Genomic DNA, 16622 nt, shown 5'->3' with positions numbered 1-16622 from the left:
TTGTCGTGGGAGAGAGAGAGAGAACTGTGGACGTGATGGCCATCACTCATGACCAGAATAAATACTCAAGAGAACGGTCGCCTCGATATTTTTCTTAGCCCAAGTAAATGCTCAAGAAACTTTCATAGAAGAGATATATATATATATATATATATATAGAGAGAGAGAGAGAGAGAGAGAAAGTTCTACACGTGATTCACTGGAAGCCAGAAACTCGTGACCAGAATTAACAAGAACGACAGCCACAAGACTGTCCTCGGTCCGACTACCTACTGTACACACATTGATACCCAAAGTAGGTTCAAATAAGCCACATATCGCGAAACGTTGAACGGAAGGACGCAAGAAAGAGGAGCAGGAGAAGAACGGCAGCCACGGCCCATGGTGAGCCACCCTCGTGTGAGACGCAGTCTACAGCCCAGCTGAGGGTGTCTCCAACGGCGACAAGCTCAGGCACTTCGAACGAACCGAACCACTGTATGGCGAGGATAATGAACAGAGGCACGGCCACTAAGGCCCAGTTTATACTCTCCTCTGCTCGCACTACCGCAGACTCGACGGAGTGCAGTAACGACAGCCCGAGAAGAAATCCCACCAGACCCACGAGCAGTATCGCCGGATACGGCGTAGCTTCTTCTCTGAAGCCTTCAGATTCATGTCTCTCTCTGTAATAGTAGTCCATGGATTGCAAACTCTCTACGCACAAACGCCGGGAGAGATAGACAAGGAGAGTAAGTGGAAGAAAGGGTATGATTTATATCGAGGGACAAGAGATGAATCAAGGAGAAGGCGGAGGGAAAATTCTGCGGATAACGATAAACTTGCGGGGAGATAGTTTAAGTGGAATGAAGGGAAAAAGAGTTTATATCGAGGAACACGAGATGAATCAAGGAGAGGGCGGCGGGAAAGATCTGTGGATGAGAATAAACGGGCGGTGAGATTGAATGCAGTGCGCATGGAAAAACTGGCCGCGTGTCTTTTGCCACGCGTCGGTGGCTCGGCGAGTTCTTCTCTTTTCTATTTGTGGTTGATTATTGAATCCCCGAGATTCGATTTGCACCCCACCGATACGTCGAAATTGACTGGTGGGCGTGTTCAAACTAAGGACGGTTTGATGGATTTTTCTTTTTGGGATTCTGTTTAGCCGCTAGTTATGACCGATGGGGTTTCCTTTGATCTGCTTTCGGAATTGTGGTTCAAATCTGTCGTCGTAAAGATGGCCTTGACCGCTTGTTTATGATATTTGCTTGGAACGGGCAATTAGATACCACCATTTTTGGGTTCCAACCTTGCATACAATAATGCAGCTATTCAGTAAAGTATGCCGGGTCTGACTTTCGTTGGAGTTAAATAAGTGGAATTAGACTGGTAAAAGTTTGATCGCGGCGACTAGGGAATGGGAGAAGAAGAAAACCTAAATATGGTCAAACATTCCTCTCGCCACCAGGATACAAAAAAGAATGTCTTCTTCCAATTAAAAAAGACGATTGGAAGAGACTTCTCGCTGGTTCCCATATGAATAATCTATGGTTAAAAGATAACTAGTTTGTGAATTCATCATTTTCTTTTATAAGCCACATATCTTGGCTCATATAAAGTGGAAGAGGTTAATGAAAGATGTGTTCTCACGACTCCTGTGTCTTAATCTTTCTACCTACTAACAAAGTGGAGAGTAGGTCACTTAAACAAAGAGGGAATATCTAATTTTGTGGTCAATTGTTTTGAATTAACATATTGCCAAGTAATATCAGTGATAACATAAAAAAAATAGAAATCATATGCCCTATTTAATTATTTGTGTATTTTTCTACATATTATGATTTAATTATTATCATAATTGAAAAAATATAAATTACCTATTGAGTCCTAAATTATTGGATGTATTGGTTTATGATCTTAACCCCACTTGGTTATCTGGAAACAAGTGGAGTATTCTTACTATTTTCTCTGAGTTTTATTGAAATACAGGATTTAGATACATAGAATACTAAATTATGGATGCGAATGGGAGATAAGGAGAAGTCTAATCTATGACCTGGATCAGAATAGAAGGCTTAAAATTCAATGAGGAGAAAGGTCTAAAATTAACTCTGTTTAGAGACCGTGTCAAAATGTGGCATGAATAGTTGAACGAATTCCACTATGCAAATTTGGAAGCTTCTTTCCTATTGGAAGACAAATGGAACTTGGATCTAGGCTGGATTTCATGATATCAGCCCCCTAATCCTCGGAATTAGATCCAAGGGCTGAATTGGAGCTCCTCTGTTTAAACTTATATTTCCCATCTTTGTCTTCTACCATAACTTTTGCAACCTTAGCGCATCATATTTATTGGCTCCACTCTTTTTACAGGTGTCTGACTGAGATAGCATTGATCTGAAATCCATTGGTTCAGATAATAAGAAGAAGAAAAACAACAACAACAACAAAGAACATCATATTGTGCTTTTACTTATGTGATAAAACAGTTCATGTGCTTTTTTTCTAATCTTCACATGTTTATCTTGTTTTTTCCTGGATTAAAATCTAGGCTAGGTCCAGACCTTTCCAAAGACATCAATCATACCTCCACAGTGCCAAGATAACAAAAAAGTTACATTTATTGTTTATCCCTCACCATTGCCAAATTATAACACACTTTGTTGCCCACAATTGCGCCCCTCATAATCATAAACTGCAGGTTATTTTAGTAATAACTTCATGCACTATATGTGCTTATTTTCATTCCAATGATCATAAATCTATGTTCTTAATGGTTAAACTCATTTATTACACTTTTGGATTGAATTTCCCATTTTTCTTATTTTATAGTATTTTAACCTTATTTTTTACATTAATAAAATAATATTAGAAGTCAGAAAATATTTTTTAGATTTATTTAAATATGTTAAGGGATTTATTATATTTTTCAAAAATTCTTCTTATTTTTCTGATTTTCTAGTATTTTATGGAGTTTTTTGAATTTAAATTCAAAATAATTTTATAATTCAGAAATAATAGTTTTGAATTCATTTAAATATTTTAATGAATTAATTAACCTTTCTACTCCTAGAAGTTTGTGCCATGCTGGCAATCTATCCTACAGTTTGTAGGAGAGAGAAAATCAAGAGGAGGGAGAAAATTGGATGGCTCAGATTGCTCCAAATTGAAACCACGATATCTAGTGATCCAGAAAGAGTTTCAGGCTGAAATTCTGAGGGTAGTTCCAGATTTCCCTATTCTAACCCATCCACCATATTGGATCTATAAATATTACCCCTCAGAATTGTAAAAAGGCACCTTGGATTTTGTTCCTAATTACGATTAGCAGACTGATTTGCTCATTCAAAATCTCGTTTGGGTCTATTCTTGTACCCCAAGAGTGAAGGATCAAAGAATGATGTAAAGTTTAAAACAATAGTCATGTGAATGCACTTATGTACATAGTCCTTTGTCATTCTAGGCGATAAGTAACATTAAACATTTATTAAATACAGTAATTTATTAAATTTCATTCTAAGTTAATTTCGATTCTTTAATACTATTTTGATTTTCTAAAGAGAATTTAAATAAGATATTTTACACGTATGATATAAATCTAATCATATATCTACATATTATACTACATGCTATATTTTGAAGAGACCATTACCCAAATGAGGTTTTATATTAAATTCATATCTATAATGCATATGAAATTTCTATTGATAATTATTGATAGTGATTCATTTTTACTCTGAAAAATTAAAAGAAATGATGTAATCATGCACTGGATTTGGCTGTCTTGAAACTTGTATATTTTACTATTTCAGTGATGTATAGTATTGTTAACATGCATTTTTAGTGGCTTAATCTGACCATATTTACATCTTGATTTGAATTAATTAATTATAAATGGATGTCATCAAGCTTAAAATGATTAAATTTATTTTTGGAATGATATTTTGAATTTTATGCTTTTTAATGCATTTTTGGGGAACATCAAATTCTAAAAGAATATAAATTTTTGAGTCAGAATATATTTTTATGGAATTTTTCAAAATTAAATGTGTTAAGATATGACTTTTCTAAGTCAATATACATATTTGTTTATATTTTTTGGTCTTTTATTTAAATATCAATTTTAGAACATATTTTGATGCCTTTATTTCACGTCGTCACGTGTCGTTGTTCGATTTGTTGAACACAACCAACCACGATTTTTGGATATTGATTGGCAATAGCGCAGGATTATGTGGCACAATTACAAAAAAAGGTACATGTTTTTGCAATAAATGCAATGCGTCGACCGATGCAAAGACAAATTTTAAAAATATTAATTTTTCTCTCTCTCTCTCCTTTGACTAGTCAACAATAGCAGCTATGCCTATATGTCAGCGACTCATGAAGCGCCATGTGCACACGTGGCGCACATTTATCATCCCCTTATTGGATTAAAAATGGAAACAAGCAAACATGGCGTGCACTGATTGCTGCCACGTCAGCTGTGAGCTGGATATTTAATAGTGTATTTGATCAATATATTGTAGTTCTATTTTATCTTTTCCCCCCTAGGTTGACACGTGGCATGATGAGAGTCGTCGATCATCGACAACGAGGAAGAATCTCAACCAATCATTGCATTAAATGCTTGTACGATACAAAACCCTAACTGAATGGCTTGACAACACTAACGAGGAGACGGAGAGAGAAATATTTTGATTAAATTAACAACTAGGAATTGTCCAACTTCCATGCTTGATATCCAATGATCCATAACTCAAATTGAGCTGAAATTTTAAGGGTAGCTTTGTCTTTATGTCCTCTATCCATCCATATGATTCGATCTATAAATTGAACCCCCAATCTTTGTAAAAAATATCCTAAAGCTCACTTTCTCCTAGACAGGCAGATTGAAAGAAAATGAAGTTTTGAAGGTCCATCAAGGGTGTCTTGGTGTCTCTAGTGCTTGGAGAGATTCAACAGAGAAGTGAGGAGGTTGATCTGAATTAGGAAGATGCATTAATCTCGGCATAATATAGGGATCTAAGGTTAAACTCTTGTCATACATCAAGTCTTATCAACACACTTAGGTTGTACATTTATCATCATCATTCATCACCTCTATTTATTACCATCACTCATCCACCTCCATCATCATCTATTGTCATCCCTATCCAACATTCACTATCATCCACTTAACGTCCCTTCCTATGCCATTATGATCTCATCGCCTATCTTTCTCCTTCCCTTTTAGAAAACATTTATCACTATCTCTCCATTTCGACCATCATTCTACCTAATTTTCACTACCTCCATCACTACAGCCACTACCGTCCATGTCACTACCACTGCCTCCTACATTATAAACCCTAATTCATAAACCCTAAGATGGATACCTCTTATCATTCACTCTCATCTCTGTTGGGTTCTAGAGGCCTTGACTTGGATGAACAAATCAAAATGATGCGCAGCGGAAGTCTTTTGCGAATCGAACGGCATCAACAAAAACATTGAAACGGCGTACCTTGCACGAATCTCATTCGTGATTTCTTCGATCATGGAGCGAGACGAGTCGAGCTACTCAAGTGTGCAGCCTCTAGACGTATCCACACGATCCTCGGTGCGTCGGATCTCCTCCTTCTTGTTGAGGAGCCCCGTTCTTTCTCCGTCGGCGTCGTTACGTCGTCCTGATCACATCAGGGATGGAGAGGGGGTGTGGGGAGAGTGGAGAAGAAGGGGAAAGGCCCCTGAACAATTCTGGTCTGGGTGAATTTTGTTCAGGGCCGTCCCTTATTTATACTAAGTGGGTATTTTTCATAAAACCCCCAAAACTTAAGTATATCTTCCAACGTCCAAAAGACCATCTGCGTGTGACCCTTTAGGCCCATGTATCAGTCTAGTTAATGACTCCAGCGGTCCAATAACCTTTATTGGCCTTCCAAATTAATTAACTATATCATCATATAGATTAATTAACGTCGGATCGATTTAACCCAATCGATAGGTTGAGACTCCGACACGTGGGGTGCCAAGCTACACCTCGTGTCCTAGAAGATACAAAGGAGTGTGTATCGACTCACTCATGGAACCTGTTCGTCATCAGTTATCGTGTATGTATAATCCCTCATCCACTTGACGCTCCTTAGACAACTTAGGGTATGGTCAACTGTCAAACCCTAATCGATCATCCGAGTTAGTACTGATGCATTCGGAAATCATCGGAGAACTCTTCTCCAATATTTCACTACCTTGGCCAAGGACTTCGTTGCATCGTCTTCCTTGAGCTTTCACCTCTTATACCGAGGGTGGATGATCCCATCTTGACCACTCAATCGCTTTTGTGTACTTCTTGATGCACCCGAACTAAGACCATTTAGAATCCCATGATTAGAGACTTGTTGGCCATGGCCAAAGTGCAACCGTCCATCCACAACACGTCTTTGGTGTCTCAGCTCTAAGGACCACTTACACAACCGTGATGTGAATCAACCTGATTGACAGTTCGGTATAATACCATTCAGGGATTCGTACGGATCAATTCAGTGAACTCTTTCTGCTAAAGAGCACCCACTATCTATCCTTAGTGTCTCCACACTAGTAGCTACGGGAACAACCATACTCATCATATGAATGAGGCTAGATAGTGCTATTCTATCTGGATATTTTGATGTCCGTCTCGTGTATCCTTTGAATAGGAATGTTTAGAACACGTGCTTAAAGACTAGTGATCTCCGTATTACGATCTCATCATAATTCACTAAGTCCGATCATATATTCATGGACTTCATTATGAGCATCACACGTGCACTATAATGAATATGTTCTATTAATGAATATGGAACGAGATGCGGAATGTGTGATTGGCTTGCCGGCCACATATATTTCCATCAGTCTCGTCTCACATCCTCATCTCATGCCACCGTTCACATCTTCATTAATCCTCTCATCCTACTCAGCTACACACTACTAGTGTATCACTCGTCTATCTTCTTAAATTTCTATTACCTCTATCTTAAGCGCTATCTTTACACATTCACTACCACGAATGTTGTATGTATCTCTTCTCATCTTTTCAACTTCACCCAATTGAGAGAGTTCATTCCCTAATATCCATACCTTGTGGAGATGACCCTTACTCATCAAGAGCTGACTAAATTATTTTACAAGCATAGGTTTAGAAATATTATTGATTAAACAAAATTTCACAATGACATAACTTTAACCCTAATTTTAAGTTTATCAAGTATACCCATAAAAAACTACAATATGAATATAATAAACATGAAATTTTGGAAAAACCAAGGGAATTTCATTGACATGCATCAATAAGAATTTCATTGACATATTAACTGCCAATGCACCTCTATTTTATCAAATTTCGAGGCCATAGTCTAATAATGAGAGTTGTATTTTACCGTGGTATTGGATCCTGAATTTTTATGAATTCCATCTTACATGTAAACCCCAAAACCAGACGGTCTCAACAATTGGGTATGTGAATGATTTATGATCAAATAATTACTATCCAATTTTTATAAGAAACACGTCATATAAAATAAAATAAACTTATAAGTAAAATTATTTTTGAACTATAACTGTTTATGTGAATAAACTTATATACAAAATAACTTTGATATCAAACAAAAAAGGGAACATTTACTATTTTGAGTTATTTATATTTTTTAAAAATACATTCTGTATATAGAATAAATATTCCTAAGTATTTAATATCATTTATGGTTTATGAAAATTTATGTAGCTATGGTATAAATTTTATTTCCTTGAACTTCATTATTGGCTTAAACCAAAATAAATTTCATATTCATATGAAATGCCCATCAGTTGGTTTAGGAAATGCATGAACATATTTAAATGTGCAAGACGAAATATGAATCACGATGAAATGGGATTTTGGGGAAAAAATACAAATTTCATTTGTTTTAAATATGATTTAAACAAAATATATGTTCAAACTTCTCCCTATCTAAAGGCATCTTTCAATGCGATAAATATCAATTTATGTGTACTAAGTGTATGGAGGGTAAATATCCTATGTAATTTTTTTATTAATCGATCTTCTAGTAGAATATGTTATCAGGTTGATACCTTGGTAAACTTGCTTATAAACTCATACATTTAATATGTATTTTAGGCATATAAATATGAATATATCATGGTATCCAGCAAGTTATCTGATAACTTGTTAACTTTATTTGAAAATCACTTCTGCAAATTATGTAAAATTTCACAAATCCCGTTTGACTTCTGGAAAGTCAAACAGTTTTATTCATACTGAATATTTCCTACTTCCATGTGAGAAGAAATTTACAATAATGTGTTTTAGATAATTATTAATAGGGTATAGTACTTTATGGGAACTTGAAGTCAAGTCATTGGGATATTAGGTTAAAAAGCACAAGTTCCTCTCTCTATAATCAGCCATTTTCTCTCTATCAATATGAATTATTCTCTATTTTTCTCTAAAAATTCAGAAAAAATCCTTAATATCTCTCTCCAGCCGCTACTCCGTCATTGACCTAGCCATCCACAACCGTGCACCTGCTGCCCTCACCATCCTCCACCAATGGTCCTGACATTGTGTTAATTTATTAATTAAAATATAAAATAAATTCATCTCAACATTAATCAATAATATTAATCATATAAATTCAATAATATCACAAAAATACTCATAAAATATAATTATGAATATGTAATAAATCATAAAAAACTGTATATCTCATTTGTAAATATAGATTCAAAATTTTATTGAATTTAAGGTCTTAAATAAAATTAGGGAAATGACATGAATTATATTTATTCATATTGGGTTGGATTCTGTTATAAATTAAATCGTAGACAATTGTATTTTAACCTATTAAATCAAGAAAAGTTCTAAAAATATATCTATCACTTCTTAAACCATTTCTATTATTTCTGGATAATACAAAAAATTAAGAAATGAAGTTCCTGTCGCCATAACAATTGGCCCCTTACATTTGCTACATCATATATAGAGTAACTAAGCTGAAAATTTTCATAATTGTTGGCAAAGTCTAAATTAAACAATGACATAAACGTTCTAATCTTATCACAGGTTTATTTTAAAGATCATTCAAAACCAAATAATGCCATATTCATCTTTCTCAACCTGAAATTAGTCCTCTCAAGCATGGATACATCTATTTGAAGACACATAAATCAAGGATAATAACATAATATCATTTTCGGACCATCATTGGTGTATCTTAGTAAAAGTAAGCGGCTCAATCATCATTAATTTACATCAATATTCATTATCCCATGATTTATATATGGTAATGTTAATAGGGGTAGGATACCAAAATATGTATTTTTGGATTTTTAGTTCCCCTAAAACTAGTATGGATATGAAGAACCTTTGATATCATTCATCAAAACAATAACAGTTATATCTAACATAACTATAGATTTATTCTGATGATATTTTGCGTATCATCATGGTTTCTTGACCCAAGGAAACCAATAAGAACTCTACTCTTCTCATCCACAAAAAATAAAAAAAATTTCCTTCACATTTTGATTATTTCTTGTTTCATTCATTACTGTGGTTTTTACTTGTTTTTATAGCTCCCACATTTATCCTCATATTTTTATAAAAATATTTATGTGATTTCAAAGTAGTACTCATCATGCATATTATGACCCAGATGTAAAAAGGTATATATGTAACATGATAAATTTTTCTTTATAAATTCCATGAATTTTATATAAATTTAAGCATTTAGGTATTAAATTTATCATGTTGTTAACTAGATTATCTTCTTTTAAAAGTTTTACCCTAAACATCACTTTATGCTCTCTAGGATACATTTATCTAACCTTACTTGACTTCCATGTCAAGCAGTTTTATTACTGATGAATATTTTCAAGTCCTATGTGTGGAGAAATTTATCAAAATTAAATTGGATGAGGATCAGGGGGGTAAAGCATCTCTGTGATGGGGTTAAATTGGAGCAATTTTTTGGGTTTCAAAAGGAGCACAGAGAGCGGCCACTTCCCTTTTAATGAGTAGGAAAAATTTTCGACTAAGTCCTCGAAATTCAAATTAAACCAGTGGTAAAAGAGGAATGGCAAGGAGAGAAAATAGAGAAAAAGGTATTTTGATCATGCCCTGCGTATAGGACTATTTATCTTATTCTAAACATGCTCTAGTAGTTGCTACCCTACAGTACAAGGCTCTCTAGGATTCTCTTTGTTCAACTTGGTTTACATCAGTGTTTTGAAGTATTAGTCCTTTGCTATCCTTTCACATGTAGAAAAATGTCTTATCGTGGATAAATATAAGGATCTAAGTTTAGGAAGAGCCATTAGGTTTTCTAAAAGATCATAAACACTTTAGGAGCCTAAATCTACAGTTTTATCCTCATTTTACATCATTTTATCTATCCTCAATTTTCTACACCTTCTCTGTCTAGAAACCGAAACTTTCTCACTATAAACATTACATACTATTGAGAACATGCATGTTTAGCATTTTAATATGATCATATTTACATGTATATGTGCATTAAATCACTCATATTTGCATGTTATCAGACTTAAAATGATTAAATCTATTTTTAGAATGATTTTCTAAATTGTCTATGTTTTTTGAGATTTTTCTAACAATAGATTCTAAAAGGATAGAATTTTTGAGACATAATATGATTTTTCTGGAATTTTTCAATATTAAATTTGGAAAGATATGAATTTTCAAAGTCAAAATATATATTTATACATATTTTTGGGCTTTTATTTTATTTAATATGCATTTTAAAGTTTTTTTGGCTTTTTTTGGCGCAGGGTGACATGGCATGCACATGTCCACTTATTTAAAATAAAAGGAAAAAAAGAGTCGAAAGAAGAAAGAGGGTAATGTGGCCCGCTGACACGCCGCCATGTCAACCTCGAGAAAGAGTTTTTTAATGCTTTTTCCTTTGTTTTTCTTTGTCTTTTTTTCAGGTACTCGTGGCATGGAATACGAAAAGCATGGAATCTCAAGCACTTTGACTGCTTAACAAACATGGAAAACGAGGACGCTGACGAGGAGATAGAAAGAAATCAAGGGCTTGGATTGGCTCAACTTCAAATGGCCATAACTTTTGATCTACAACTTCGATTGAGCAGAAATTTTCAGCATTGCTTTGTCTTTCCCTCCTCTTTCCATCCACGCCCTTTGATATATAAATACAGGCTTGAATCACATTGAATTTCATCTTGAACTTGCTTCCTACTTGTGTGGGCTGATTGAAAGACAGTGAGTTTTGAAATCAATCAAGTGTGTTCTTGGTGTCTTGGGTGTGTGGGAAGAAGCATAAGAGAAGAGAGGGAGCCTACTAGCACTCACGAATCATCGTGATCCTAGCGGAACATAAGGATCCAAGGTAAGTGTCTTCGCCTTACGTTGTTTCTCTCCCGACATCGTCGTCATCATAATTATAAATTTTTATCAACTTTTTCATTTGTCATATCACTTACTCCCCCATTATCTCGTCTCTATCTTTATCATCATACCGTTTGTGCATTCGATCACTATAGTATCCGTCGCACCATCCACCTTATTCCCGTAACACTTCACGTAATTATACTTATATTTCCTTGATATCACTATCTCGCTTATTCTATTCTCGTATTTATCTCTTCTCGTACCGATAATCATTACAGTGAGAAAATTAAATCCTTAATCATCGTTCCCGGTGGAGACAATCCATACTCATCACTAACTAAATATTTTTAAGTAACTACTGTTAAATATAATTTTTATTGAATAATCTCAATTACCAACAACGAAATTAAAACCCCTAAAATTGATTTTATCAACTATCTCCAGCATCGTCACTTAAACTTTCATATTCAATTCTTCCATTCACCCTTCCAAATTCACATCCCATTCCATCTCTTTTCAAATCACCTTTCAATTTGAGTCTATTTTTATGTTACATTGTCTTGTTCTGTTATCTGGAAAACCAATTTTTGATCTAAGTCTGGATTGTTCTAGATGATCTCTTCGACTTGTGGATCCCCTTGACTGGGGCCCACTCCTAATTTTTTTATCTTTTATACTTAAGCTTTGGTATTAAATAATATAAATAACATAAAATTCATTTATATTATTTCTGGCTGGTTTAGAGTTAAAAAAAATCTAACAAAAATCTGCAAACATTATTCATTTTTATTGTCATTTTGTTCTTTGACTTTACTTCTATAAAAAATTATAGGATCTAAAACTATATCTTTATATTTTTTATACAAGTTTGTGTAAGTCATATTAAATATTTTTAAGCATTTTCTTTCCCTCCTCCTCTAATATTTAAAACCATGAAAGATCATAAAAATATATTTCTGACTTATGAGCTTATCTCTGTTGTTGAGAATTGTAGAAGATTTATTAAAATGAATTATTTATTGCCTGGAGATCCACCCCTTATTTTCCCTACATGATTTGTAGATTATTTTGTGGAAAATCGTAATAAACTATGATGCAGGACGGCAAGACGTCGTTTATGTCCTGCGGCGAAGGATTCGTGAGGTCCATTCGTCCTTCTCGAGGACGTTCATCTTGGACGGCACGTTCCGCTCTCAGTGGGTGTGCCGGAAAGGTCCTGCGCGGGCCCTCAATTCGTTGGGGCCAAAGGGTGTCTCTATCTTCGTGTGGTCCACGCTCCACGGATAGTCGTCAAGGCGCTGGTGGGCCCGACTACCGGTGGGCGGGTAGGTTCAGCCGGCCAGATGACAAATACAACGGCGAACATTGCAGCGGCAGCGTCAAGCAGCGGCGGCGTCGAGCAGCGGTGGCGGTGTCAGCGAGCGACGTCGGCGAGCGGTGGCGGCGGCGGCGGCGGCGGCATCGAGCAGCGGCAGCGGCGGCGTCAAGCGGCGGTGGCGGCGGCGGCGGCAGCATCGAGCGGCGGCGACGCGGCGGCGGCGGCGCGGCAGCGGCGGCGCGCGAGCGGCGACGCGAGCGGTAGGCGGTGGTGGTGGCGGCGACGCTGCGGCGGTGGCGGCCGCAATGGCGGCGGTGGCTGGAGGTAGTGGCGGCGCGAGGAAGCGGCGGTCGAGGCGGCGAGAGAGGCGGCGGCGGCCAGAGGTGGCGGCGCCGGAGTGGCGGCGGTCGGAGGTGGCGCGGCTGGAGTGGGCGGCGGTCGGAGGTGGCGGCGGCCGGTGTCGGCAGCGGCGGCTGGGGTGGGCCGCGGCTAGGTCGAGGCTAGGGCCGCGGCTAGGTCGAGGCTAGGGCCGCGGCTGGGCCGTGGCTTGGGCCGCGGCTGGGCTGTGGCTTGGGCCGAGGTCCGGGCCGCTGGCCGGACTGCGGTTTGGGCCACGGTGATGGGCTAGAAGGCCCTATGGACCGGTGGCGGCCCGATAACGAAGGCCCACAGGGGCTAGGGCTGACGTGGCCGCCTCGGGAAGCGTACATGATGGCTAAGGGTAAACGGCACCTCGGGGCACGGGCTTGCGGCGCCTCGGGGCGTGGATTTTTGGTGCCTTGGGGCGGGTGTCGGCGGCTGGGCCTGATGGGCCCGGCCGGCTGGTGCCGGCCCATTAGGGCTACTGCCCCATTGGGCCGGTCGACTGAGCCTGGGCGCGCAGTGGCGCGGTCTGGTTCAGCGACTGGGCGCGGCGCAGCGCGGCTGGGCACGGCTGGGCGGCGCGGGCAGTGCGGGCGGCACGAGGCAATGCCGAAGCGGCGCGGCGACGCGGGCAGCGCGCGGCTGGCGCGCGGAATGGTAGCGCGGCTCGGGACGCGTGCGCGCGTGGCGCGTGGCGATGCGCGGCGCGGCGACGCGCGCAGGCGCGGCGCTTCGGGCGCGGCACGGGCGCGCGGGTGGCGCAGGCGGCGAGGGGCGCGGCGAGGCTGCGCTGGGCGCGGCGAGGATTAATCCAATTGTGTTACTGATACCCCTCACATTTTATGCGTTTTACCTGCATGTAAATTAAGTCATCTCTTAGGAGCCAAAGTATACTGCACCTTTAAATTTATTATGTAAAAGATTAATTCAAACTCACTATACACTCCAACTATCAACCATTTAGTTTTTCACAAGGTATAGTAGGTCTAAGCTTACAGTAAGTACACATTATCGTTAAACACCAAGGTCCATATTTAGGTCTATGTACAAATATAATTTTACAAGGGAACTATGAATAAATTCTTACATTATTTTACATAATACTTGAGTAAAAATAAATTAGGGTTAATTTATTTTATTTAAAGCTTCTGATTTATAAAGAAAATTATGGTCATGGAGAAAGTAATGTTTGAATCCACAAGGAACAAGTATTGAATAAGCAAAATTTAACATTAATTCATATTAGTATGGATTTTCATTTCTAATTTAGTAAGTATGTATAATTAAAAAAACAAAATAGTTAAAATCAAGTAAAAATAATTCAATGGAGTAGAGAAAATATTTATCCTAATTGAGATAATTCATCTAAATTTTATAAAATATTTTTAGGAAGTTTCAAGAAGTTTGTAACAAAAAATATTAGCTATTTAAAAGTAAATATCTTAGCGAGCACATTAGTAATGCCTGGTGAGGGTTGATTGTGATTGTGCGAATGGAGTGATAAGATAATTTTTACAATCACGAATTGCAGCAGAGGGTGGGGATGATTCAGATTTTATTGTCGCCGGTGGCCATAGAGATGGAGGTGTATTCATGCCAACTAGCGGTGGAGTTGGAGGTGCATGCATGATGGTAAAAATATGATTTTAATTTAGGAAAAAGGACAACTACTTTAGTAAAAAAAGTTAAAGATCACATTAACCTCATCCTTATCTGCCCCTTGTGCTGAGTGGTGCTTTCTCTTCTCGATCTTGATCTGAACATCTCGCCAATCCTCCACTCTTAGAATGAAAGGGTGTGCCTAAAATATTGAATGACAAGTCACTCCACTAATCATAATTAGAAACAAAATTCACGGGTGACTTTGTTAAAAAGATAGACAATTGATTTATATACCTTATGTATGGATGCACATAACAAGTAAAGACAAAAAACCTCAGATTTTCTGCTTGAAACTCCTCAAAATCTTTAAATATAAGCATCTTGAAGTTAGTGCAATCTGAACTATTACCTTTTTCTCTCTGAATTTCTCTCTCCTTGATCCATGGTGGATTGCCAGCAGGGACAAAAATTGAGGAAGTTTGGAAATTTTCAAAAAATATGGTGAAATATTAAAATTTACTCAAAATTATAGTATAGGACTTATAAAATTATTTTATTCTAAAATATGGTAAATAGAAAAAATAATTAAACAATATAAATATCTATTTTTAAAACATAAAAATTTTACTTATGAATTTAATGTCAAACAATTCCATCATGTACTAGATAATTGACAAAGACACATCATAAAACATAAGGTATTGGTGATCACAGCATATTTGTATGAATCATAAAACTTGAAACATTGGTAGTCTCCAAGCTTGGACTATATCCACAATTGTCTAGAAATCATGTGCATCATATGCTAGGCCCATGAATTAGTTGTGTTAATAACCTTAATATCCCAATAACTTTTATTAACCAGCCTTATTAATCATATATCAAAATAGATACTAAATGACTAATGACTGATTTAATCTAATCAATAGGTTGAGTTGCCAGCCTATGGGGTTCCAAGTTGCACTACCATTCGTCTGTCCCCAATAATTGAAACAATATGTCAAGCATTATATTAGAAAAATGGGATATTTAAATTTATGAATAAAATAATAAAAGAGTAAACCAAAATAAACAATAAATTTTAATATTAAGGTCCCCTCAATTTACTATAAATTCTACCTCTATCTCTTTCCCTCTCTCTCTCCCTCCCTCTCTCTAACTCTATCTTTTTCATCATATCTCTCTCTCTCTACCTCCCTCTTATTAACTCCCTCTCTCTAAGTCTCCACATTTCTCTCCCTTTCTAACTCTATCTCTTTCCCTCTATCTCTCTCTCTCCCTCTCAGACAATGACGGGACAGAAATGGGTAATTTTGATTTTGAGGGGGATGCCAACTTTGGAATCATTTTTAGACACCCGTACAATCCACAATGATGCAATCATTTTTATCCATATCGAGAAATGTAATATGCTTGAGGGGATACCAACTTTAGTGGAACCCATTGAAATGGGAATATTATGTTGTCTAAAACCGACTTAATATATTTTATAAATATTATTCCATGCATATGTCAATATTGTTTTAATTCACTGCACCCGATTAAACGAGCAAAATTATAGGATATTAACCTTCATCTCCTAATTTCATCTAAAGCCATGCCTTTGTCTTCTTAATTTTGACTTCGACACTGACTTATTAACTGTCTCTCGTTTGATCCCCTTCAGCTATGTCATCAAACTCCGCTCTCATTACTCCTGTTCAACTCGTTGTTCACTCCGTTCCATTCTATCCCATTCTGTTCCGTTTCTAACCTGTCCTGTTCCCTTCCGCCCAGTTATATACCTTTTTCGGTGGGTTTATAGCACGGTACGTCCGAAACTTTTTCAAAAATCTGAGATATATCCCAAACTTTTTTTTTGGCACGGCACATCCCAAACTCTCTAAGCAGACGCCGACATATCCCGGTTATGACGTGGAATCCACCGTGGCTGCCACGTGGATTTCCGGCGGAATCCACCTGGCAGCCACG

The 16622-nt window shown here is 37.5% G+C and overlaps 1 protein-coding gene across 1 annotated transcript; it reads right to left on the bottom strand.

The window, feature by feature from the left end:
* Positions 1 to 301: 301 nt before the first annotated feature.
* LOC144716271 (uncharacterized) lies at positions 302 to 682 on the bottom strand. The gene has a single exon (XM_078591388.1). The coding sequence runs from the start codon at positions 680 to 682 to the stop codon at positions 302 to 304; it is 381 nt and encodes a 126-aa protein (XP_078447514.1).
* Between the last annotated feature and the right edge of the window lie 15940 nt (positions 683 to 16622).

Source organism: Wolffia australiana, chromosome 2 (assembly GCF_029677425.1).
Source record: "Wolffia australiana isolate 7733 chromosome 2, ASM2967742v1".
Lineage (NCBI taxonomy): Eukaryota > Viridiplantae > Streptophyta > Magnoliopsida > Alismatales > Araceae > Wolffia > Wolffia australiana.
Note: the sequence above shows the minus strand (reverse complement) of the source record. Positions and strands in the feature narration are given on the sequence as shown.

What these genes read in the sequence shown, in the direction of transcription:
- LOC144716271 (XM_078591388.1), bottom strand. Translation starts at nt 682, where the DNA reads ATGGACTACTATTACAGAGAGAGACATGAATCTGAAGGCTTCAGAGAA.